The sequence below is a fragment of the Furipterus horrens genome, unplaced genomic scaffold (genome assembly GCF_987537825.1).
Source record: "Furipterus horrens unplaced genomic scaffold, mFurHor1.1.pri manual_scaffold_12, whole genome shotgun sequence".
Taxonomy (NCBI): Eukaryota; Metazoa; Chordata; class Mammalia; order Chiroptera; family Furipteridae; genus Furipterus; species Furipterus horrens.
In genome coordinates, this window is record NW_028327182.1 from 17,008,545 (window position 1) to 17,036,362 (window position 27,818).

Below are 27,818 nucleotides of genomic sequence, written 5' to 3' on the forward strand. Positions count from 1 at the left end.
TTTATATAGGAAAACTTTGCATTTAATTTTTGTTGCCAAGATTCTGCAATTATATCCATTTCTGTCCTCTTGAATCATTTTGTTTATCGGAAAAATAAAGGGTAAATATTTAATAATATTTTTGATCCCTTTTAATAGGAGGCACTGAAGCTTCAGCAGGATGTAAGGAAAAGGAAACAAGAAATTTTAGAAAAGCACATTGAAACACAGAAGGTAAAATATTAAAGCTAGATTTGGCAAAATATATTTATAAATGTTAAAATGTTGAGTGAATTTAATCTTACACTATATAGATATTCCTGAAAAACACATTTACTGTAATTGGTAATGGTAAAACTGAAGTACTATGAATTAGTAAGTATATTATCAATTGATAGTATATTGGGGATAAAAAGCATATATTAAATGGTGGACTGGGAATTGGAGTGGTTTAAATGGAACTATGGTTATCAGATTTGAAATGAAGATACGGAGTAATTATCCAAGTATGTTGCTTCATAGTACTTTGTTCAACAGATAATGAAATGGAACCTTTTTCTCAACATTCAGATATGTACCTTTCTTTAATTGGTTTGGGATCTTGTAGTCCTGTATTGCCCAATACAGTAGCTAAGAGCTACATCTGACTATTTATTACTTACTTGAAATGTGTCTAGTCCAAGTTGAGATGTGCTGTAAGTGAAAAATACATACCAGATTTCAGAAATGTAGTATGGAAAAAAAAATCTCAATTTTTGTTGAATTGTAACATTTTGAATATCTTTGGTTAGAATGTTATTTATTAAATTAATTTTACTGTATCTTTTTGTCTTTTCAAAGTGACTGCTAGAAAGTTAAAAATTACTTATGTGGCTTGCAGTATTTCTTTTTTACAGTGTTGCTCTAGTTTATGACACTGATTTAGTGTAAGTTCTTGATCAAGTTGATAATAAAAGAAATGACATTTCAAAATACTGAAAATACAGAAATTTCACATTTTGGTTTAAAATGCATGTCTTTTATAATTTAAATTTTGATATGTTTGATAAAGAGAAATTACAATGCTTTACACCAAAAACTAAAGCCGTCTTGACTCTGAGAACCTTTAATATTGTGTAATATCTTCTACCCTATAATACCCATTTAATCTTCTTGTTTCTTGTCCATGCTAGGGATATCATTCCTAGGCTAGCTGGGTACTGTTTCCCTGTGATAAAGGAAGTAATTAAATATTTCATTTTCCTAATACCTTATTATATGGAGGGAAAGCAAAACTTTTCCTGTGATTCATTCTGGGTTACAGACTCCATTTGGAGCGGGAGTACTTAGAGGCAGTAATAATCGTCAGTGGATTAGAAATTGTCCAGCCCTGGCTAGGTAACTTGGTTAGAGTGTTGTCGCCATATACCAGGGTTGCAGGTTCGATCCCCAGTCAGGGCACATATAAGAATCAACCAATGAATGAATGCATACATAAGTGTAACAATAAATCAGTGTTTCTCTCTCTCTCTTCCTTCTTCTCTAAAAAAAAATCAGTAAGTAAAAATTTAAAACAGAAAGTTAAAATTGTCACTACTATTTCAAATTAACAGCTCTTCAGGGATTGAATTGATGTTCTAAGAGACTCAAATAGTAATACTGTAGTTCTTCACAAAGTAAGCCAAGATTAAGGCTTGAATTGAGATAGTTAATATCACCAATCTGCTATTTTAGTGGTTGTAATCTTTGTTATGAATACATAAACTAAAAGTAGATATTTTTATATTTAATTGACTGTTTTATTAATAACAGGAATAAGTATATTTTTTTCTCTTTATAAAAATTTGGTAGATGTTAATTTCAAAATTGGAGAAAAACAAAGCGATGAAGTCTGAAGATAAAGCAGAAATAATGAAAACATTAGAGGTTTTGACAAAAAATATTACCAAGTTGAAAGATGAGGTCAAAGCTACTTCTCCTGGACGCTGTCTTCCAAAAAGTATAAAAACCAAGACTCAGGTATTTTAATTTGTGTTGTTCATATTACTACTTAAAAAACATTAAAACACTACATTGTTTAAGATCCTTTTTTTTTTTTTTAAGGTAATATCGTTTGCTTAAAATCTGACCGTTGTATGCTACCATTCTCCTCTTCCTTCATTAATTAATTAATAAACACAAACAAGCTAACTCTACTTATTTTTTGAGTCCTGTGGATTATAGATGGGGAGTCAGTAATTACGAGAATAGTTATAGATAATCTTCAAAAGGTAGCTTGAAGACAAAATGATATAGGTACTTGTATGCTTGACTGAAGAGTTTGAGCTTTATTTTGTTAGGAGTTTGTGATTTAAAACATTAATGAACAGAAGTAACATTCTGACATCATTGTACAGAATGAATTTATTGAACCAGGGGAAAATTGATTAGATAACAAATAAGTGAGCAAGTTAATTTCAGATAATAATAAATGATTAAGAAAAAAAATGTATATATCATATTTATACTGGTGTGTATATACATGTATAAAATCATTAGTTCCTATTGATATTTCTGATTCTAATCCAACACCACAGAGTTCTTCCTTTTTTTTTTTTTCTTATTTTATCTCCCTGTTCCCATAATGACACCTAGGTTTCTACAAACATCAATACAGTAATCATTTACTCAGTCTTGTAATATATTCCAAATAGTCTCAGAATTGCTACAACTATACCACTTACAACAACTAACTAAATATAAAATATAGAATTTATTTGTATTCTTTTTTTTTTTTTTTTTTAAATTTTTTTTTTTTTTTATTTTGGTTTTTCAATTACAGTTGTCCCCTTTTCCCCCAATTTCTTATTTGTATTCTTTATAACCTCACAATATATTCCACTCGTCGGCAGCCGTCCGTCTCGAGAGACGATGGTGTAGCTTCTTAAGAGTCTATCTGCACCGCTGAGAATGGCTGTGCAGTCCGACTCGGGAGTGACACGGTATCTGTCTCCTCTCGTGTTAAATCGACATCTTGCGATGACGCTGGAGTGTCCTCTCCAGTGAAGCTGAAGCTACAGAGCCTGGGCAGGGTGATATGGAGGGTCTGCTGTTGCCCATGCAGCAGAACCCCCCCTCTCTTCGCAGCTGAAGGGTTCAAGGGAAAGACGGAGTCAATACAGCTTGGCTTCAGGTGCGCCGCAGGAGTTGCCTGTGTTGACTACAACGTCAAACCGCCTTAGGGACTCCGGCTCCGGATTTTCTGTCGGGGTTTACTCCCTTAGCCTTTCCCCTGAAGAGGTATGCCGCAAGGCAGCAGAGGTTTTTTGGAGTCAGAGTTTCCTTCTCTGATGTGCCCTGACTGGAAGATCGAACCAGCGACACTTAGCTCGCAGGCCGACGCTCAATCCACTGAGCCAAACCAGCCAGGGTACAGAATCAGAACTGTAGTCTAGGATTATTTTTAGTGTGGTTATATTATTAACTTGATAAAGTTGGGTGTATTTCTATATGTGTTCAGTTTTGGATCCCCCTCATTCTTACCGATTTAATTTTTTTTTTTTGAATATGTAAAACATCAGCATGATTCAAAAGTTAAACTATATAAAGGTATACGAGTATATAGAAGACCTTTCCCCTTTGATCCCTGACACTGCCCCCTACGCTTCCCATTTTAGTGTGTGTGTGTATGTATTCTTTCCTACGTAAAAATCATACTATATATTGTTTGTTAATACCTTCGTATTTTATTTTTCTTTCCCAGTTATTTCCTGGAAATTATATTAGTCCGTAGAACTCTCTGGCCTCTGTTTGGAAAATGAATGATAGGAATAGGTGGAAGTAGGATCAAATTAGGAAGCTGTTACAGTAGTGTAGACTAGAGGTGATTAGGCTTGGACTATGGTGTTAGGGCGGAAGATAGAGAAGAAATATATGGCTTAAATGGTAATGTGTAAAATTTATTTGTAAAATTTTGTATAAATGCAAGATACTAATTATTGTCATCTAAAATATTAATTACTATTTTCTAGATGCAGAAAGAATTGCTTGACACAGAGCTGGATTTATATAAGAAGATGCAAGCTGGAGAAGAAGTCACTGAACTTAGGAGAAAGTATACAGAATTACAACTGGAAGTATGTTTCATCATAGCTACATAGAATGCTAAAGGGGAGCAGATGTAGTTATGGTGGTTAATTTGAAAATGCATTCCCCTAATCCTAGTAAAAAACTCTTGGCAGTCACTGGCATACATTCTGGGAGTTGATACAGGAAAGGGAATTTAACAAATTTTTTGAGCTATTACATAAAATTTGTTATATAATGAAGGATGGCAGTTCTACCCATACACTGAGTCCTTCCATTTCTAGTTTATTTTGTTACTTTTCTGTTTTTCGTCTGTCCTTTTCCCTGGACAAAAATCTATTAAAGGCTTTTCAGGTATTCTTTCACAGATATCCTCTGCATAACTAAGCATGTTATATTAAGTTCCATAAAGATCAGACATCTAGCACTAGAACTAGGTCGAAGAACATGCTTGCTTAAGTTTTGCCTATAGATGGTGCTGTGGATGTTTATAAAAGAGAAAATAAACTACATTCTTTTAGTCATATGATTATGTAAGAAAAATAAAGTGAAATTGATTCCTATACAAGAGAATTTTTAACAAACTGAAGTTTAAAAATCAGAATTACATTTAAGTTTGGGGAAATTAATGGCATTAATGTATTTGGTACTTGTCTATATTTATCATTGTTTGATGTCCAATTTAATTTTAATATTTTAGATTATTACTTTTGCTTAATCTTAGAATAATACTTTTTTTCCAGATTTGTTAGGATCTTGATCATCTTTCACTGACATAGTACATATCATCCAGGCATTAAAGACTTAACATTTAGCAGCCACTGTTTTTGTCTTAAGGCTCTATCTTACCTAACAGTTGTAGGAAGCCATAAGATGGTGTCCCTAGACCTGCACATTTTGCATTCTTTGGAAACTTGATATAGTTACCTGTGTGTCCTGCTCAAGGTGACAGGTTTCGGAAAAGATAGATTTTTTTTTTTTTTTTTGATGTTAATGCAGAAATTGTGTTTTCTCCATTCTGGAGATTTGATGCCTGTGTTGGTGGGATTAAAAAAAAATTATCATTTAAAAAGTTTTGGCTCATAATTTTAGTAAATAAATGGTAGTATCACTAATATTTTTATTAGTCTTTATCTTGATTTAATCAAACACTGAATACATTTTCTGTTTTTGTTTTTTCTTTTTAAATAACGACTAAACTTTACTTTGTAGTTAGTATGTGCGGTAATGCAAGTGTTTCCTAGAGTGTGGTGATTCACCACACCAACTCCATTTTTTGTTAACAGATATTGGTGAAAAAAGCTCTGAGGCCAAATAAATTTGGAAAAGGTTATATTAAACATGATTTTTGGCTGTTGGGTTTTTTAGAGGCTTTCTATTTGTATATCTCCAAAAATACATATTAAAAATTTAGTGTTGCTCAAACTTACTTGTCCATAGACTCCTTTTTTCAGGGAGCACTTTGTTCTTCAGAACATACTTCTGTGTATGCTGCTCTGTTCTTAACATTAATCCTTCACCTTTGAAGTTTATTTGGATTTTAGATTACTTTAGCTAATGTTAAGATTTACTGATGAAAAAATGGAAATATTTATACTTGCAGAGATTTGCCAGTGGTGCCTGCTTGGCATTTCCACTTGAATGTTTTACATCCTCAGATTCAACATGTTCAAAATTGTGTTTATTTTGCCTCTAAACTCCATTGACACAATTACCCAAACCAAAAATCGGCATGTCTTGTTTGATTGCTCCCTTTCCTTCAGTATTCCTATCCAGTTAATTACCAAATTTTATACATGGTAGTTCCAAACATTATCTTAAATATGTTTATCTCTCTATCTCCATTGCTACCACACCACTACAGACTAACTGTCTTCAGTAGCTGAGGTTATTGTAGTAGGCTACTGGCTGGAATCCCAGCTTGTTCTCTTCTGCCTTGTACTCTGTTCTTAAAACTCTAGCCAGAATAACATTTTGAACCCTGATTTGATTATATCACTCTACTTCTCTGCTTTAAATGTTTTCATTGATTTTCGTGGCTCTTAGGATAACATTCAAAATCCTTAATGTGGTTCTTAAAGTTATTCTTAATCTGGGTCTGTCTAGTTCTCCAGCTTCATCCTTCCATCCCATGTGGTCCAGCTTCATTGGATTTTATTCATGCTTTGAAGTACTGCGTTCCTTTCAGCTTTGTTCCTTTGATCCTGCTGTAACCATCCACCTCCATCTTACCCTTGCCTTGCTTGTTTTTGTTCTTTCTTTGATTCATTGTGAACAAATATTAAGTATCTACAATTTGCCAGCGACTATTATATGTGTGGAGTCTAAACTAGAGAATAAAACTGGGGGAGAAAATCCTCACGAAACTTTCATTCTGGTAGCGTAGTAGCGTAGTTATTGTAAATCTTAGCGTTCTATGCAGATCTTTAATGTTCTGTTCTTCTTTTTCTGAGTCACTTCATTAATATAATAATACAATAAAACTTAGTTGCTTAATGTCTTTTTACCCCTCTAGGATTTGAGTTTCATAAGAGTTAAGGGCTTGTACATAGGAAGTGTTCATTAAATATTTGTGGAATGAAAGAATGGTGTGCTGTCTGTATGGTGATGTGGTGGACTATGAATGACTATGCATCGCTGGTTGTGTGATGTTACTGTAAGTGATCAAAATGATGAATTTTAGATAACTGCTTATTGAAGTCAACAGGGAAACAAATAGAAACACTATTTTAAAGTAACAAATGGGAAAATACATTTATTGTGTATGTAGGTATTTTATATCTATTAAACTGACTTCAGAAGTAACACTTAACATTGTATTATTTGGAAATCAAGAATTGCTGGTGTTTTTGTGATGATGTCTGATGTTTTGGAGAGTAAGAACTTAGTAGAAGAAGGCAAGCACATTCAATAATTTCAAAACATTGCTTAAGTTAATGTTGTTTTATTTTTAAATTCATTAACCACATAAACTTGCTTTCACTTTAAAAAGTAAAACCCCAACTTAAATTTTGAGATGCTTTTATAGGGCATTATTTGAATATGATGTAAGCTTGTATAAAAGTTTGACTTATCCAACAAAGCATAATAGTGTTAGTAATTGTGTTAGTAATTGTGATGTTAACCTGTGTGTCTGATTTCTTCTAGGCTGCAAAACGAGGGATTCTTTCCTCTGGTCGGGGTAGAGGAATTCATTCAAGAAGCCGAGGTGCAGCTCATGGCCGAGGCAGGGGTCGGGGTCGAGGTCGAGGTCGAGGTCGAGGTGTGCCTGGTCATGCTGTGGTGGATCACCGTCCCAGGGCATTGGAGATTTCTGCATTTACAGAGAGTGACAGAGAAGATCTTCTTCCTCATTTTGCGGTACTTTCTTACTGCACAACAAAACAAATATTGATAATCGTTGTTGGGGATAATGGATATATTAAAGGGGAAATCATGAAAATGATGAGTAATTTAAACTTATTAATCTGACCAAAGAGTTTGATTAATTTATAATTTATTGTTTAAATAACAAACTGTAGGGGTTTTTGTTTAATTATTTTCTGGAAAAAGTGTTACCATTCTTACACTTATAATGGGCCTTCAGGTATTGTGAAATGAGTGATTTATACTAATGTTTCAGAGAAGAAAGTCCTATAATTTAGTTTTATTTGATACCTTTAAAGAAAAGTTTAATGCATTACCATGGGTCATCCAGATTTTTTTTAAGATGGAATTTTATTTATTAATAGTATATTCTTGATCCCTCTAGCCAGTCTAGAAAAGAAACTGCTGCTGGTCACAGTGGATAAAAATTATAACTTAAAACTTACAGAGCACTTGTATTGGGGGAGGTATTGTTCTGAGTGCCTTATGTAACTTATTATGTTATGAATTATCTTGGCAACTCTGTGAGGTAGGTACCTTTTTTATGCTTGTTCTAGAGATGAGGAAAATGAAACATCAAGAAATTAAGTAACTTAAGTTTACACAGCTCGTAACTGACAGAGCTGGGATCTGACTGATTCTAGAGTCCACTGTCTTTATTATGCTCTACGGTGTTTTTCTGTATGGAGTGTGTGTATGCATTTAATGAGATTGTGTTTATAATTTTATTTTGGGGTAAGAAACAAGGAAGGTATTAATGCTATATAAAGAAATAGAATTTTATATGATAAAGTTGCTGCTTGTAGGAAAATCCTCCATGTAAAAAATAAAATCTAAAAAACCAAAACAAACAGAATTTCATATGTTTAGCTTTTAAATATCTTAAAAGAGTGTGTGTGTGGTCTAGAGAAGTCTATAGTAAGAGTGAGATCAGGGTCAGTTAGTATTAGTATTAAACTTTTGAATCAAAAGGCCTGGACTTTTATCCTTGTAACTAAATTATTTTGGGGAAATCATTTAAATTCTCTTAGTCTTTTTCACCCCCATCTTTAAATTGGAAATGATACCCTCTCCCCCTACAAAAAAACCTCAGAGAATATTCTGAGGATTAAATATTCTGCTTTAGCAACAATTTAGCATATTCTTAGATCAGAATGATGAGTATAAAAGGAAAGATAGGAGGAAGCTGTCTTTGATCATTGTTTCCTTTATTTAAAGAGTAGTTCAATCAAGTATAAGTGTCCTTAATTCTGGAAAGATATAGTAAATTAAATTGTAAAATAAAGTAAATTGTATTTGGAAGATAGGACCACCCCTTACCTTACAAAGTCAAGTACTAAAATGAATTACCATTACTTTTGTTAATCACCATGAATTGTTATATATTCTGGATTATATTTATTGGTATTAAATATTTTAAAAACCATTAAGATTTTGGATATTTCAAAATATTTATTTGGAGGAAATACTTGTTTTTAATTTAAAGCAATATGGTGAAATTGAAGATTGTCAGATCGATGACTCTTCACTTCACGCAGTAATTACATTCAAGACGAGAGCAGAGGCTGAAGCAGTAAGTATTACAAATAATGTAATTTATTGAAGATTCAGATTTAAATGTTTTATAAATCCTGCTTTTAAGGTTTTCTTTTCTTTCTGCTTTTAAGTTTTAATATAAATGAATTATTTTTTAACTTACCAAGTAACTACACTTTGACAATAGTTAGAACATAGGAAGTAGAATTTGTGGCCACAAAGAATGTCCTAAAGCAGTTAGGCTATATGTAACATGAAATAATTAGAACATATAGTCACCAAGTTGAATGTCGAGTTGTATTCTTCAGACACCAGGAATTATGCTTCCTTTCTCTCTCATAGGAGATAGGGCCACCCCACTTTCCATTATCATTTTTCTCAGATGGCCCAGAACAAGGTCTTCTATGTCAGACTGAGTGGTGAGGGATAAGGTAGAGCTGAGTTGGAATCTTCATGGCTGCCCTTCTTAACCATCCTTTATCTGCTGCTTCCTAGTCCCAGTTGACTAAAACTGAAAGAATTGTCTCTAGCTCATCATATGCTCAACTATGCCTAGCTACCATTTTTTTGCCCAAGGCTTGGTATAAAGCTCTAGCTTTTAGCATCCTTTTAGTATAGTTGTCTTAACTATGTATATCTTGAATTGTCTTTCTAAAGAATGACCAGAGTATATGCAACCTTGTCTTTCTTCTGGGTTTAGAAGATCAAAAAAGAAAAATGGGTATGAGATGTGAGCGATTTGTTCAGGATTGTAGAAAAATAAGTGTACCATTTTGTCCTTGGAAAAGTGCATTAAATGTTCCAAACAGTCTAATGTGAATGGAAGAGTTGAGTGGTTTTCAGAAATTTCTAAAGATTGATTTATCCTTTTTGTAGCTTCCTGCCAGCACAGTGGTATGTCACTGGGGCCTACCTGGTAGGAGTTGCTCTTAGGACATTGTCACCAATTAAAGACAGTGGGTCTGATAAGTGGCAGAAAAGTGCTAAGCTGAGACCTGGAAAAACCTAGTTTCCAGGTTAGTGGGGTGGGTAAGTAGATAGCTTTTTAGGCTGAGAATTTCTTATTCTAAAGTTCTGTTTTTATAAATCTAGTTTTGACTCTTATTTAACGATCTCTTGTAAAAATAAAAATTTGTAATTGATGAGAGTTTATATCTTATAAACTATATGTAAATGTCATATTGAAAAAGTAGATCTTTGATCAAGTTTTCTATCAAAGGTGTTGTTGAATACAAGTTAAGAATAAGCTTCCTTTAAATGATGGCTTCAGTGATAAATTTCAGTGTAATGTTAGATAGGTACCTGAGTTCTATTTTATTTTTAAGAAATAGTCATATTATAAAACAATGGAAGCCCTGGCTGCTGTGGCTCAGTGGATTGAGCGTCGGCCTGTGAACCAAGTGTTGCTGGTTCGATTCCCAGTCAGGGCACATGACTAGGTTGCACGTCAGGTCCCCTGTTGGGGCCGTGTGAGAGGCAACCACACAGCGATGTTTCTCTGCCTCTCTTTCTCCTTTCCCCTCTCTCTAAAAATAAATAAATAAGATTGTTAAAAAAATAAATTCTAAAATAAAATAAAACAATGGTAGTTATCAGTTATTGTACACATGGCTAAAATACTGTATTATCAAGTTTATGGATTCATTAACAACTTTTGAAATATATGTACTACTTTCTTATGCTTACTTATGTGGCTGAGGGAAAAAATAAACCTCTTGCCTTTGAAGTAATTTTTGTAAGTTTTGCTCTTGCTAAGACATATTGACATCTACCTTCTTTCTTAAGTCTTAATTTTTCCCTCTCAGATGTATAAATTTATACAATATATCTATTTTCCAAATGAATAGCAATCAATTCAAAAGATAAGGGATTAATGTATAAGTATAAGAAGGACTTCAGCCCCAAGTGATAAAATAGCTTAGGATAAGTTAGATACAATGAAAGTGATCTTTTCAGGGTAAATAGCCATTTTAGTTGGATTTACTGAACAGGCTGAAAGGAAAAACTACCCTTGTTGTGATAAACATTTGTAATTAAGTTATAGAAGTTGTTAAACTATAAACATTTCTTTAAATTTTATAACATTGTATTTTAGAAGAGAATAGAAGATTCAGTTGCAGTTTATCTTATACAGGCAGAGTATAGGCTAAAGCAGCGGTTTTTAAACTGGATTTCAAGGACATTAAGTTTAGAAATTTAAAAATTAGTGTGACATAGGGGTGCTAATTTTTAATTTTGTCAAGGAAGAATGCTTAACAAGTACAAAAAAGATTGCATTTATCCTCACCATTGTGTAAAGAAATTTTAACACCAAAGTGTAGGGGGCTATAAAGTCAAGATAAAGGATAGACCTCAAAAAGTTTGTCAATCTTTGCTAGTGTTTATTATCAAGTATCTTATTTTTCTTATTTTCTGAACCATTGTTGTAGATGAATGTCTCTTTATTTTTTATAGTCAATAGATGCAAAATATTTCAAAGTGAAAGTACAGGAATAAGTTGAAATATTCAAATATAACTAAAAAGTGAGAAATTCTACCTAGGAAAAAGATCGAAATATTTTAAGGAATAATAATATAAACAGAACACTTTTACCTTTAGGTTAAGATGGTTATGGTTTGATTCTTGTTTGTTAGAAGATGGTTCCTACTGCTTTATTTTCCATTTTCCTATCACCACCCCGTGTACTAAAGTCAGATAAGCACCCAAACAAGACAGAAAAAAGTAGTCTTCCCATGAATAACTGGTTATGATGTTATTTTTCCTACTCTGAATTGTTCTTACACCTTTGTAAGATACAAGGATCCAGTTTTAGAAAAGAAACAGTTATTTCCTATTTCATACAAGTGAGTCTCAAACACAAAAAGGTGTATAGCTTTTTATATCAAAAGGAAAGAGAATCCTGTTCTACTAGTGTATTTTTGACACCCATGCCTCAATTCCCAGTAATTGTGAGGATTCACTAATTCATAATTAATAGAGTACCTAGAACAATGCCTGGGACATAGTAAACCCTCTTAATGCTAGCTATAATATAGTGGGGTGCCTTTCTTTTTCTTTTTTTTTTTTCCAGAAAGAGAAATGATTGGAAACTTTAGAGACAAAAAAGAGTAAATGATTTCAAAAGTCTCATTCTTTAGACCCGAAGTTAGAAATACAAAATTGGGTTCATAGAGGATAGTGCAACATTAATAGCTAGTAATTGATGGGGCTGAGTGAATAAATAGTAAATTAATATCAAGAACAATATGTGTAAATGGATTCAATCAAGAGAAATCGAGTCATGTACATAGCAGTCTTTTGTGTATGTTTTTACTGATTTACTTAATAGTTATTAAGTATGGCTACATGATAGGCAATGTGCTACCAGAATTGGTAAATCTAAGTTCAAAGCGTGTTGGAAAGTGGCCATGCAGCTTGAATTTCAGAGTTAAAGGAATGGGAAGAAGTCTTTCCCTGTAAGTTCCAAAAAATAGATTTTACTTTTTTTTTTTTTTAATTTGTGGTCCTTTAATTTAATTTCTGCCTAAACATTGAATACTGTGGTTATTACAAACATTAATAAACTTGGTTTTAGCTCTCTTTTATAGATTAGTTTTAATCTTTATGTTTACTAAAAATGTAAGGTGCACTAGGATGGGATTGCTGCTTTAACTCTTCTGACCTTAGGTCAGTTTTCCCACAGTTTTTACAGAACACTGGTTCTGCAAGAGCTCCCTTAACAAAGGATTCTCTTGTTAGATAAGTTTGTGAAAAGCTGTATTTTGTGTATTTCATTAGATTCACAATGTAAGTAACTTGAAAAGGCAGAAGGTAAACACTTTTGTTTAATTTTGCTTAACCCAGTTTTTTCCAAATGTGTCGTTTCCAGAACCATTTTCCATGTAAGATATTGACTCCACCCCGTAACTACTTTTCTTCGCTTTTTCTTCCTCCAGCATTTGTCACATCTTCAGCCTTTCTCGCCCTTTTGTTGTGCCTGTGCCTTCTTTCCTTCGTTTTTAATTTGCTTCAAACTCTGAATGACAGTGTGCAAGAATAAATAGGCAAAGGGCGAGAGCAAACCTGTGAATAAAGTGCTTTAGCTTTAATACAGAGTTATTCTTTACATTTCATAGCATAGAAATGAGAGAGAACTGTGAAATGAACCCCTGTGCTCATCACAGAGCTCCAGCAGTTGCCCACGTACAGGCCATCTCATCCTGCCTGTGTCTCAGCCTCAGCAGCCCTCCCGGTCCTGACTTTGGAGCCGTTCTCAGTCATCGTATCGTTTCATCTGTAAACATTTCAGTGTGTCTCTCAGTGCTGGAGTCGTAAACAATTAAATACAATACTATTATTACACCTAAAAATTACTGATATTTCCTAGGTATTATTAAACCCAGTCAGGGTTTATATCTCCTGATTTTCTGTAAAAAAAATTTTATTCACTTTGTTTAAGGATCCAGAATAAGGTTCATATTTTGAAATAGCTTGATTGATATCATAAACTCATGAACTCATAGAATGAAACATTTCATGGATATTGATCCATTGTTCTCATTCATGTATTGTCCCATTTTTGGTCAGTGGCTAGTGTAACAGTTTGTTTCTGAGCCCATTTGACAGAACCCTAATGGATTATGATATTACCTTTCCTTTTGGTATGAAAAGGTGTTCTGGGTTCATCTTACTCATTTTCTCTTCTAGACCTGGGAATTGGCCGTTTTTCTAAGGAGCTCTGATTTTCCTTTTTTATCCCACTGAGCAAAGTTATTTAGAGACCACAGTCTGAGTACTAGGGGTGCTCATTACTACTGAGTATGTTACAGTCACTAATACTTTCCGGTGGTCAGAGCTGGGAATGAAATATATATGTACACACACACACACATTCATAAACATATGTACACATATACATACACATACCCATGTATATATACACACGTGTAAAGAAAATTCAAAGCTACTAATATTTTCCATATAATTCTGAACTATAGGGTTTTTATATACACATGCACACACATATGTACACTTAAGGAAGGTAGGAAGAAAGAATAAGAACTTAGATTAATACTTGCTAGCTAATTCTGAATCATATGGTTTTTACTGTACTTAATCATAGGGGTCTTCTTATCTCCCTTTTCCATGCTGAAAACAGCATTTTACTGATACCAACATAATTAGTTATGTGCTTTATATATAAGTCTGAAAATAAAAATATCACCTTTACCACAGTTAATATGATTGCTGAGAAGAAAAGTTTAATATTTCTGAGGTTTTTTCCTTATGGTGTATTATTAGGTGTATAGTGCATATACATATTACACAGTATTCATAGGCACTGAGACAGTTTAAATGAATGTAAAAATTTTAGATTGGGAAATTTTAGATGACAGTCATCTAGTTTTTCTGACATATTGTTATGGTTGTAGTTGTCATTTATATGGTAATAAGATAAAGAATTATAACCTTTTTTTAAAAAAGGTTCCTCTGCAGTTTCAAGATATGCTTTAGTAAAGTAGGGATTGCATAGCTAGTCAAAAATTATTGAATTTTGACAGCATACATAAATTTATTAATAATGTTCATTGTGTTAAAGGTTGCAGGCTTACACATTTGAGTGTTTTTTACTACTTTATAGCTTTGGGTTTTATTTTTAAAGTTAGTTTATATTTTGGATAGACAATACATGTTCAAGTAAGAAGTAACCCTTATCCTTAGTTCTCCCCCTGCCCAGAGATGACAGATATTTTTAAGTGGGTTTTTTTTTGTTCATTTATATTTTCATACTGAGTCTATGAATCTACAAGAATACATCTTTTCCTCACAGAAATGATAGCATATGTGCAGAGTTTTTTACTTTGACTTTTTTCACAAGACCAGTCTATTCTCAGATAATTTCATATCAAGAGCTGCCTTTTTCTTCATTATTGCATAGGTATTTCATTACTGGATGTACCAAATGTAAGCAACCCTATTGGTAGACTTTGTTTTTATTCTCTTACTGTACAGCAGTGAAAATACCCTTCCTGCATGTTTATCTGTACACATTGAATATGATTATAGGATATATTTTTGAGACATTACTGTTGGGTGAAAGGATATGTGTATTTAAATTTTTGATGGATAGTTCTGAAATTGCCCTCCATTAAAGGTTGTACCATAGTTGGTTACCCACCAAAGAACTGTTTTTGTAAACATTAATATTTTTAACTTAATAAAATCACTAAATATGCTTGAGTGCCTTTTCTCCACACTGTTGCCATAGTGTGTACTATACATAGTAGTTTTACCAGTTTTTTTTTTTTTTTTTAAATCCATGGGTCTGTAAGTCACAGTGATGTATCAGACAGTTTTATCTTGGCAAATAACAACTCACTTCGGTTTTAATTCACTTTTTTTATATTAAAGTTGAGCAGTTTTCACATTATGTTTAAATGCTGTTTATTTCTATTTTTCGTAGTTAATGCCATTTGCCTTTTTTATTTTTTTAAATTTATTTTCAGAGAGAGAGGAAAGGAGGGAGAAAGAGGAGAGAAACATTAACGTGTGAGAAAAGCATCAGTTGGTTGCCTCTCGCACGCCCCCAACAAGGAACCAGGCCCCCAACCCAGGCATGTGCCCTGACAGGGAACCAAACTAGTGACCTCTTGATTTGCAGGCTGGCTATCAATCCACTGAGCCTTACCATTTGCCTGTCCTTTTGATGAGTTATCTATTCTACTGATTTTTTTTCTGAACAAATTGTGGAAGCTCTTTATATACTTAAAAATTAGCACATAAGTTTTATGAATTTTCATTTGTGCTATATTTTGCCATGCAATAATAGTGAATTGTTTTGTTAATTTTTTTCTATAGTTTGAAAGGCTTTCGCTAATCCAAAATGATAAGCATTTTCCCCTGGTCCTTCAGTAGTTTTCTTTTTTTCCTCTTTTTGTTTTTCGATTTTATAATCACTTTTTAAAAAATTCATATGAAAATTATTTGGTATAAAGGGTAAAATAGGGAGCCTACTTGATTTCATTGAGTAAAGCTAGTTTTCCTAAGTATATAATAATGTCTTACATGTTTATTTGGACATGTTTTGGACTCTGTTTTCTTGTCAGTTTTCTGCTCATGTGTCTCTTCCTCACTCTTAGTTGAACTAAATAATAATAATATATATACACACATATATATAATTTTAAGATTTTATTTATTTTTTGAGAGAGGGGAAGGGAGGGAGAGAGAGGGAAAGAAACATCAATGTGTGGTTGCCTCTTGCATACTCCTAACTGGGGACCTGTCCCATAACCCAGGCATGTGCCCTGATGGGAATTGAACCAGTGACCCTTTGGTTTGCAGGCTGGCACTCAATCCATTGAGCCACACCAGCCAAGGCTTATTATGTATTTTAATAGTCTGTCAGGGCTGTTTAGATTCCCTTTAATGCCTGATTATTATTCATTTTCAGAATCTTCTGGTGGATTTTATATGTTTACTTTTTATATGAACTTAAGAATAAGCTTATCTGGTTCCAAAAAGATAGGATAACTTAGGAGTGTATTAACTTCCTCATAATACTAAATCTTCCTCTAGGACATCATTGTATTTCAAGTTTTTCAATCATTTTTATTTGGGGGGAGGGTGTCTTCTTAAAGCATTTAAACATTTTCTTTACATAGGTAATACATATTGCTTATTAGTCTTTCCTTAGTAATTTATATTATTGCTATTTTAAATGCTTTTCTTGCATTATGTTTTCTACCTTCAACTTTTACATTTATAGTTTATACACTTACTACTTTCTGTTGTTAGTATCTTTAGAAAGTTTCCAGTAACATTAGTAATAGTGTCTTGAAATGTGATTTTCTTGCTCATGAAATTAGTGAAAATGATGAATGATGTCACTGCTAGTGTTTTTAGTATTATGTTATGATGCTGGCTTTTTAAGTTTAGAGTAAGTACATACAAATGATTCTTGTTTTATTAAAAGCTATAGAGATTTTAAATTTTTGATCAGAAACGGATTCCATTATGATTTTTGTGTATTTATAGAAATATAGTGGTTTTTTTATTTCCTTTTTCATCTGTTTAAGTTTATCTTCATCTGAGGTTATTTCCCTCACTTTTCTTTCTAATTTTGTGTATTTTTAAAAATTTTATTCTTTATTACACTTCACATTTAATACTATATTTTTTGTATTTTTACATTTAGCTCCACTTTCACCTTTATGATTACTACCACCTTTGCTCAAATAGACATTCTACAAATACATTTAAACATGGTTTTTGATAAAACTTTATAGTTACAAAGTTCATTTTTAAAATACATTTTAATGAAGTGCTTGCAGAGTTTTGAAGCAGTTGCCACAGTATACCATTATGGAAAACATTGATCTAGTTTATATTATAAGTGACAGTAATTAAGACAGTATGATACTGGACTTGGCCAAAAGATTCCAAAGGTCGCCTGACTGGTATGACTCAGTGGGTTGATCATTCACCTGCAAACCAAAAGGTCTCTGGTTCAATTCCCAGTCAGGGCACACACCTGGGTTGCAGGCTAGGTCCCTGGTTGGGGGCATGTGAGAGGCAACCAATCAATGTTTTTCTCCGACATCCATGTTTCTCCCCCTCTCTTTCTCTTTCCTTTCTCCTCTTTCTAAAAATAAATCAATAAAATACTTTTTAAAAAACTAAATAAAAAGATCCCAAGGGTCATAAAGACAAAATAGTATCAGAATAACCAAGAATATTCTGAAAAGTGTGAGGAATGATATTGAACTTATTGTAAAGAATTAACATAGTAATGATATGGCATAGAGCAATAATAGAACAAAATAGAGTCCAGTAATAGATTTAAGTAAATATGAGAATTTTAGCAAATTACAAAGATGTTTTGTTTCAGTCAGGTAACAGAATAGATTATTCACTAAATAGTGTTGAGATAACTGACTGTAAAAACATAAGACATATGTATTTTTTATATCAAACAAATTCAAGTTGGATTTAAGTGTTTTGTATTGTTTTTTAATACCTAAGACTAGTAAAAAAAAACTCAGAGGATTTCTGAAAGTAGTCTTAGTGTGGAGAGAGCTTTTTAAGGCCTGGCAGAGTATCTTGAAGCCATAGAGATAAACGTTGATAAATTTTAGTACATGAAAATTTAAAACTTCTTGTGGCAAAAACTGCAATAACCTCTCCTCCAAAAAAAACATGTATATGAATAAAATGTCCAGTTGAGAAAAAAATACTTATTTTGTTAAATGAATATGACAAAACTCTATTGAAGAAATTGGTTTAAATATGATAAATATGTGTTTGTGTGTGTGTGTGTGTGTATAGCCATTCAAGAAAAGTGACATATGTGTTGGTATGAGTATGAAAAAGATCTGTGAAAAACATGGGTTAATAAAAAAGGAAGTTGTAAACCCAATAAAGTATGTTTCCACATATGTATCATACATATGTTTGTAAACAAACCCTTTTAGTATCTATATAGGACTTTTTTCAAACTTCATAGAATAGTGGTTACACTTAGGGGTGGAGTAATTATGGATTATGATTTTCTTTCATTACGTGACTTGAAATTTTTAAAAAAAATGGCTGAGTTGCAGAAGAGTTTTTTAAACTTTAAAGGTTTTATGTTGGGAAGGGAATATATGGGGGATAAATGGCAATAGAAAAAAACAAAAATAAATTTAAAAAGTAGATTTTATGTTGCAGATTACCTGATATAAATTTATATCTTAATAAGGCAAGAACTCAGTTATTTAAAAAATTTATACAGCCCAATAGTTAAGTTTCTAATGGAATAGTTAATATAAAAGTTAAATATACCTAGCTTTGAAAATCACCCTGTAAATAATTTTAAAATTAAAACTTCAGAGAATTGTAGACTTACCTTATAAATTTGAAGAAGCGTATGCTGAATATAGAGATTTACAAAATTAGGTCATCAGAAATTTTTGTCAAGAACTTATAAAAAAAATCACCGACATTTTTTTCCTTTTAAGTTGGATGATGAGTTTTATGAGTAGGCATTTTGCATGAAACCATTGGAATTCATTACAGTAATATATTTTTATGTAATACAGCTTCAAAAATTACAAGTTGTTTCTGAACTTAAATCTTGTATATTAAGTACTTTAAAAAATTTTAGTTATATGACATTGTGAGAGGCCATGGGCTAAAGACTCCTGAGCTGCATTTTAATAGGCATGGAATCTTTTAAATTTATCATAAATTTATATGTTCAGATTTAAAATTTATACCTGGGAACTTTAATATCACACAACTCATGGTCAGATGTCACTAAACATGTAATTGTTTCTACATTTCACATTATGCTGTACTTTGAGATTGTGCTATAAATCTTTTGTGACTATGAGTTATTTTGGTATGTTGTTTACATTGATTTATGTTAGTTCATGTTACTTTAATTTGAATGCACAGTTTCCAAATTATGTGGCAAGTACTTAGACTTTACTATTTACTAAGTTTAAGTTTTATATGCAATTCTGAAAGCTTTGTAGAAAGTACTTCAGTTTGTAAGAGAAAAGTGCAGGGTTCTTTCTTCCTTCATTGAGATATTATATTCTATAACAGTGATATGTCAGTTGTGATCATGTGATGTAATTTAAAAATAATGTGATACTGGACTTCCGGTCAAGATGGAGACCTAGACAGACTTGCTGTGTCTCCCTCCACAACTAAGAAGAAATACAGGTACCTCAAAAGTAGAGATAACCAGGAGTTCCAGAAAATTGAGCTGCATGGAAGTCCAACAAAGATGTAAAGAAGAAATACTCTTCCAGATAGGTAGGAGGGGCGGAGCTGGGGCAGAGAGTATGCGGTGTGGTGGCGGCAGCAGTGGTGGCAATGGGAGGCTGGTGGAAAGCTCAGTCACACATTTTAAAAAGTCAGGAGGGACACCTGAGAAGCACTTACAACACCAGACCAGACTGGACCAGACCAGACCACACAGCTCATGGTTCTAGTGCCAGGGAAAATAAAGCCTCATTGCTTCTGACTGTGCAAACCAATGGGGTTTGAGGCAGAGAAAGAAACTGCTGCCCTGGCTGCTGTGGCTCAGTGGATAGAGCGTCAGCCTGCGATCCAAGTGTTGCAGGTTTGATTCCCAGTCAGGGAACATGACTAGGTTGCACGTCAGGTCCCCAGTTGGGGGTGCGAGTGAGAGGCAACCACACAGTGCTGTTTCTCTCCCTCTCTTTCTCCTTTCCCCTCTCTCTAAAAATAAAATAAATAAATAAACAAATAAATTATCTTTAAAAAAAAAAAAGAAACTGCTGGTCTCTCAGCAGAGTCCACTTGTTTAAAGGGCCCCATGGTCCTAGAACATCTACAGACCCACCCACTCTGGGAACAACAGCCAGGGCAACAGCTAGAGAGGCTCCAGTCCCATACAGAAGTGGAAGGAAGTGCCTAGAAAAGGGGCGAGTGCTGAGCAAGTGGCATTGTTCCCTCTCAGACTTCTCCCCAACATACAGCGCCACAACCTGGTGAAATGGGTTGCCCTATACTGATGAATCCCTAAGGCACCGTCCCTTGCAACGTAACAGAAGTGACAGCTCTAACTGAGAGAGGCAAACAAACACAGGAACCTATCAAGATGAGGCAACAGAGAAGTATGGCCCAAAAGAGGGAATGGATCAAGGTTCCAGTGGGAGAATTAAGAGATGAGGACATAGCCAATCTAATAAAGGAGGAGATAGCCAACCTAACAGGTGCAGAATTCAAAACACTGGTGATAAAGATGCTCACAGGCTTGACAGGTATCCTTAAGTATGGCAAACACATAAGGGGAAGAAGTGAAGGCTATGCTAAATGAAACGAAGGAAAATCCACACAAAACCAATGGTGAAAGGAAGAAAACTGGGGTTCAAATCAATGATTTGAAGAGCATAAGGAAGAAAAAAACAGTCAACCAGTACAGAATGAGGAAGCAAGAATTGAAAAAAAATGAGGAGAGGATTAGGAACCTCTGGGACAACTTTAAATGTGCCAACAGCCGAATCATAGTGGTGCCAGAAGGAGAAGAGGAAGAGCAAGAAATGGAAAGCTTATATGAGAAAATAATGAAGGAAAACTCCTCAAATTTGGCAAAGGAAATAGACATACAAGTCCAGGAAGCACAGAGTCCCAAACAAGCTAGACCCAAAGAGGACCACACCAAGGCACAGCATAATTAAAATACCAAAGGTTCAAGATAAAAAGAGAATCTTAAAAGCAGAAAGAGAAAAGCAGAGTGTTACCCACCAACGGTTGCCTATGAGACTGTCAGCTTATTTCTAAAAAGAAACTTTGCGGCCGAGAAGGGACTGGCAACAAATATTCAAGGTGATGAAAAGCAAGGACTTATAGCCAAGACTACTCTATCCAGCAAAGCTATCATTTAGAATGGAAGGACAGATAAAGTGCTTCCCAGACAAGGTAAAGCTGAAGGAGTTCATCATCACCAAGCCATTACTATATGAAATGTCAAAGGGACTCACTTAAGAAAAAGAAGATCAAAACTATGAACATGAAAATGACAACAAGCTCACAATTATCAACAACTGAATCTAAAAAAATAAGAACAAAATCCAACTAAGCAAACCAGAATAGGAACAGAATCATAGGTATGGAGATTATTTGGAGGGTTATCAGCTGGGAGAGGGACGGGGAAGAAATGGGGAAATGGTGCCAGCATTAAGGAGCATAATTGGTTGGTGCAAAAATGGGGAAGTTAAGAATAATATAGGAAAAAGTGAAGCCAAAGAATTTATATGCACGACCCATCGACATGAACTAACGGGGTGGCATTGCTGTACGAAAGGGGGTGGGTACTGGGCAGAGGGGAGCAAAGGGGAAAAAAATTGGAACTACTGTAACAACATAATAAAATATACTGAAAAAAAATTTGATACTTTATACATGCAAAATTAAAATTGTTAAAAGATTCTATTTATAGTTACTATATATGCCATTTGTAAATTAACAAGAATTAAAATCCAGTGAAATAACTTTTAGTCTATTGATTCTAATATAGACTTTGATTCGGGATTTTTGTTTAAGTATATTTTATTGATTATGTTGTTACAGTAGTCCAAATTTTTCCCCCTTTGCTCCCCTCTGCCCAGTACCCCCCTTCCCTCCAACAATCTCACCCCCCTTAGTTCATGTCCATGGGTTGTGCATATAAGTTCTTTGGCCTCACCCTTTCCTATATTATTCTTAACATCTCCCGGTCTATTTTGTACCAACCAATTATGCTTCTTAGTCCCTGCACTATATCCCCATTTCTCCCCATCCGCCCTCCCAGTTGATAACCCTGCAGATGATCCCCATACCTATGATTCTGTTCCTATTCTGGTTTGCTTAGTTGGATTTTGTTTTTATTTTTTAGATTCAGTTGTTGATAGTTGTGAGTTGTCATTTTAGTGTTCATAGTTTTGATCTTTTTCTTAATTAAGTCCCTTTGACATTTCATATAGTAATGACTTGGTGATGATGAACTCCTTTAGCTTCACCTTGTCTGAGAAGCACTTCATCTGCGCTTCCATTCCAAATGATAGCTTTGCTGATAGAGTAGTCTTGGTTGTAGGTTGCTTTTCATCACATTGAATACTGCTTGACTGACCCTGCCTGCCTGTAAAGTGTCCTCTGAGAAATCAGCTGATAGTCCAATAGGCACTCCCCTGTAGGCAACTCTCCGCCTCTCTCTTGCTGCCCCCAGGACTCTTTCTTTATCTTTCACCTTTGGCATCTCAGTCATGATGCATCCTGGTGTGGTCCCCTCTGAGTCCAACTCACCCGGGACCCTCCATGCTTCCCGGACCTGTATGTCCATCACCTTCACAAAATTTGGGAAGTTTGCCTCACTTTTTAAAATTCTTGCTTCCTCTTCTGCACTGGCTGACTGTTTTTTTCTTCCTCATGTTCCAAATCATTGATTTGAACCCCGGTTTCCTTCCCTTCACCATTGGTTTTGTGTGGATTTTCCTTTGTTTCACTTAGCATAACCTTCACTTCTTCTCTTATGCGTTTGCCATACTCAAGCATGTTTTATCAAGCCTGTGAGCATCTTTATCATCAGTGTTTTGAATTCTATATCTGATAGGTTGGCTATCTCTTCGTTGCTTAGTTCTCCCACTGGAACCTTGATCCATTCCCCCTTTTGGGCCATAATTCTCTGTCTCCTCATTCTGACAGGCTTCTGTGTTTGTTTACCTCCACGTCCCAGGTAGAGCTGTCACTTCTGTTCCGTTGTAAGGGGCAGAGCCTTAGGAATTCGTCAGTAACGGGAGACTTGTTTCATCACGTTGTGGCGCTGTATTTGGGGGAGGGGTCTGAGAGGGAACAATGCTGCCTGCCCAGCACTCGCCTCTTTTCCAGGCATCTCTGCCACTTAACGCACTAGACTGGCGCCCCTCTAGCTGCTGCCCTGGCCATCGTTCCCAGAGTGGGTGTGTCTTCGGACTTTCTAGGACCGTGGGGGCCCTTAAACAAGCGGACTCTGCTGAGACCGGCAGTTTCTGCCTCTGTCCCAACCCCCACTGGTCTGCACAGTCAGAAGCAATGAGGCTTGTTTTTCCCTGGTGCTGGGACTGTGGACTGCAAGATCCGGTGAGGAGCTGGGAATGCTCCCCAGGTGTCCCTCCTGACTTTTTAAAACGTGTGACTGTGCTTTCTGCCTGCCTGTCACTGCTGCCGCTGCTGCTGCCACCACCACACTGGGTCCTCTCCGTCCCTCCTACCTGTCTGGAAGAGTATTTCTTCTTTATATCTTTGTTTGCTGGACTTCCATGCAGTTTGATTTTCTGGAACTTCTGGTTGTTTCTAGTTTTGAGGTACTTGTATTCCTTCTTAGTTGTGGAGGAAGACGGACTGTGTCTGTCTATGCCTCCATCTTGGCTGGAAGTTGATTCAGGATCTTGAAGTACTTTGAAACTGTTGCCTTGAATGGCAATTATCATTGTATTATAAACATGTAGACATAGTTCTGTTAGTCAAATAGTGTCCAGTAGTGTATTAGCTCTTATCAATTATGAGAAGTTGTTCTTGTTTTCTTTTTAAAGGAATTTTCAGTCACTTAGGCTGATGTTAGAAATAACTATAAAAAGCACATTTTAATATGTAGTAAATGGAGAAGTAAATAACCACAAAGCAAAGTAATAGGCAGCTGTCTTCACTGTTTAGCTAATTTAATTTAAATATTAGATTATATAACATTTCATTTTTTTTCTTCAGAAATTATTAATGTTTTATATTCCCATGTCTTAATTATTTTAGGCTGCAGTTCATGGAGCTCGTTTCAAAGGGCAGGATCTAAAACTTGCGTGGAATAAACCAATAACTAATATTTCAGCTGTTGAAGCAGAAGAAGTTGAACCTGATGAAGAGGAAGTATGTTTGTTTTTTTCACTTGATTTTGTTCTTAAATGTTCACATTTAAAATAAATGTGATTTTATGGCTGTAATTTTAACATAAAACTTTTCTTCCTGAGCCATATTTCAGGCAGGGGTATCAGATAAATGCAGGCAACTTTAAGTTTTCTGGATTAATGAATTCTGTGGATTGCTACTCCAGAAAGAGTATATGAAAATCACCCTATACTCAGTTTTCATTTACTCTTAGAATAAAATAATTATTCATTAGATTTTTATCCACAGGAACTTACAGTATTTCAAGTTTTAGAGTATGTATTCTCAGTTGCTTTATTAATATTTCATACATTTTAATTAATATTGTTTTAGTTCATTAGAATGAATGCCTGTTATATTGTAGATACTGTGAGAGGCCTAAAAATGAATAAGACACGGTCCCTATCATCAAGGAGTTTATACTCTGGAAAGGGGTTGGTGGTGGTAACAGACACATAAGAAACTGATTAAAATAAAAGGCAGACTGATATGCTGAATAAAGATTTGAACAATATGCTGTCGGAATACAAAAGAAAGAATGATTCCTCCTCTCCAGAAGAATCTTGAAGGAGTTGAGGACAGTGGAGCTGGACCCTAAGTGATCATAAAGCTTTCCATAACCAGGAGCTGGAATGCGGAATATAGTTGAGGGGCATATTTGAGCAGAGGGTTGGTGTGGAAGATGACATTTTTCTTGGATAACAGCAGTTAGTGTGATGACTTAGATTTGTGAGCATAAGAACAAGGATCTCATGGAATAATCCAAAAGTTAAAAATAAGCAACTCTGTTTTGTTTAATCATGAATAAACTGTAGGAAAAAGTTGAGGAAGTTAAAAAATAAAGATAAGGTAAGGACACTAAATGAATCCATGTTTTACTTTTAGATTTCCATAGTATCACTTCACTTTGTTTGAAGAGCGTTCAAGGCTGTTCCACATATCCATAGTCAAATGCAAGAATAAATTGTGTGTTTTTAAACTCACATACATGATTTGTCATTTTATATTTTAGATTATAATCTGCCTTTGTCCTTCCATGAGTTTGAATTGAATGGGGAGAAAAGGAGGAGATCTCCTGGTATTAGGTATTTTGAAAAGTTGGAAAACAGTCTGAGAAGGTCTTATGAAAGGAATGGAGAGAAGAAAGGAACGCTATAAAGAAAATAGTTACATACAGTAGAAAATCTGGATAGACTTTTATTATATAACTTGCTGGTTGATTTAGTGTTACACAGGGTAAGTCAGAGAAGACTTATTGATGTGTTCTTTGAAAAAAAAGATATTAAGCAATGATTTGCAGGTATAGATGATAGCATCATTTGGTAAAGAGAGGCAGGAGAAACAGCATGTACAAAGGCTTACTTCAGTGCCTGTATGATGCAAAAGAGAATAGATACTAGAGAGAAGCCATTGAGTCCATAAAGTTTGCTTGTCTTTGTTTCTTGAATTATTCTAGCTATAGAAATACCTTTTGTATTCAACTCTGTTGGGAGAAATGTGTATTTAAAAGTGTCACCTTTTTCTTTGTTTTTTCTTTTCCTTTTTTTTGGGTAAATTCCTAAATGCATTTTAACCTAAAGTTTCAGGAAGAGTCTATGGTGGATGACTCATTGCTTCAAGATGATGATGAAGAAGAAGAGGACAATGAATCTCGTTCTTGGAGAAGATGATTTGACTGATCATTGATCTGCATATGCTAGAACTCTACCTGTGTTTCATTAGTATTATCTAATGTACTTTTACATATTTGTAAAAACAACTTTTGGTAAATGTGATGGAAATGAATTTCACAAAAGAGAAGAAAACTACCTTCTGATCCTGTATTTTGAAAGATTGATGTTTGCATTTTATTTCAGTAAACAATTGCTAAAGACATCATACTAGAAACATGAAATGTTTTTATTACATACTTCTACTGAACATTATGGAATTCTTTGGGTTCTTTGTAATTTAATGAATAGGTCTGAAAACTTATGACCAATACTTGTTATAACTTAGAGGATTTTGTTTTACTCCAAATAAGGAATGAATTTGCATTTAAAATCTTAATGAATGTTTTCAAAAATGAATAGATAACATAGTACTCTAACTAAAAAGTCTCCAAATATGTATTCATATTATTACATAGTAGTATGCTTAGGCTTTACTATGTATTAGCCTTTTGTTGGACTTGTGTATGTATTTTACTATATGGGTTTCATTGATGATGGTGTATGACTGCTTTGCATATAACTCCCTTCTTATGCATTCAGATGTTTAAAATAAAGTGGAATGGTCTCTTAAAAAGAAAAGAAAAGAAAAAGAAGCAATGACAAAAAAAATGTTCCTTGATTAAAAAAAAAAAAAAAGAAAAGAAAAGAAAGAAAAGGGAAAAAAAGTTAAAATAGACCATTCCTGATGGTAATTTACCCTTACCCCAGTTATCACAAAAGGAGCTATAATCACCGACTTACTCTTAATAATACTGATTATTGGTACCTTTATGATAATGTACAATCCAATGTTTAAAATTTATACCACTTCAGTTTGGTTTGATCCTATAAATTTTCAACAGATGTCTTAAAATTTAAAAGCAGGCTGATTAGTTTGGAACCAGACTTCAAGTAGAACTAACATTTTGGTGAATGAGAAAACCATCACATTACATTTTGGATGTATGAAAGAAAACTTGACCATTTGAAGATGTATGAATAAAGAAATGTACTATAGATACTACTTTAGGAAAACACTGTTTGGTAAGTGTTTCAGTCTGATATTTTAAGTGTGCATTTCCTATACTGTATAAAAACCATTGACATTTGCAACAATATTGTGATTTTTATGTGGATATCTGGCAAGTGAACATGAAAGTTGATACAGGAAATAAATGCATTCTTTATAGAAGGAGGGGGGGTGGGAGATGACATATTTATATTTTTAAATTCATATTTCAATTATGAGTGTTTCTGCTCCTTCTGAGATTATAGTGATTATATTAAAAGTCACATTAAAAACATCACTTTCTTTTCATATTATGATCCTCACAATCACAAACTGTAATTCCACACCCATAATCTTCCATTAGTGGATTGACTAGTGTATTTTTCCCAAACTTAGTTAAAGTTATATATATGTTCTTGGTAGTAATACTATTTCATAGGAATATTTTGACTTATAATTGGTGCATTATGTTTGTATTTAAAATTTTAAAATCAGATTTCTTTTGTCAAAATAATGACTTTACTTGAAAACTTTACTTAGACCTATGATATATTTTTATGCAGTCTCTTGTTTGTTGACTATGTGCTATTCTGATTTGTTAGGTAAGTTTGTTTTCTTTTCTTTTTAGTAGTCGTGAAAAGTGCCAAATTGGCAGAGGCTCACGTTTCTTCTCTTTACACCAAACAGGTATTATAAAGAAAGAAAACCTTTCAAAGGACAGTTAAATCTCCATGCTGATTTTTGGCTTCATAATTTGATTAGTAAATTTTAGCTTGATATTTTAAAAATTACTGTAAATTATAAT

General features: G+C 34.0%; 1 protein-coding gene across 5 annotated transcripts in view; it reads left to right on the forward strand.

Moving 5' to 3' along the window:
* The window catches only part of RBM26 (RNA binding motif protein 26), an 87,109-nt gene extending 60,451 nt beyond the window's left edge, over positions 1 to 26,658 (forward strand). For 4 of the 5 annotated variants that reach the window (XM_090258937.1, XM_090258938.1, XM_090258940.1 and 1 more), the window contains 7 exons: positions 139 to 213; positions 1,810 to 1,977; positions 3,969 to 4,073; positions 7,171 to 7,383; positions 8,876 to 8,962; positions 24,182 to 24,295; positions 25,894 to 26,658. In XM_090258937.1, coding sequence (XP_090115063.1) covers positions 139 to 213; positions 1,810 to 1,977; positions 3,969 to 4,073; positions 7,171 to 7,383; positions 8,876 to 8,962; positions 24,182 to 24,295; positions 25,894 to 25,983 — 852 coding nt within the window. In that variant the 3' untranslated portion in view covers positions 25,984 to 26,658. The remainder of the gene's footprint in view (positions 1 to 138; positions 214 to 1,809; positions 1,978 to 3,968; positions 4,074 to 7,170; positions 7,384 to 8,875; positions 8,963 to 24,181; positions 24,296 to 25,893) is intronic. The other variant, XM_090258939.1, reaches the window with a different exon arrangement.
* The last annotated feature ends 1,160 nt before the right edge of the window (positions 26,659 to 27,818 follow it).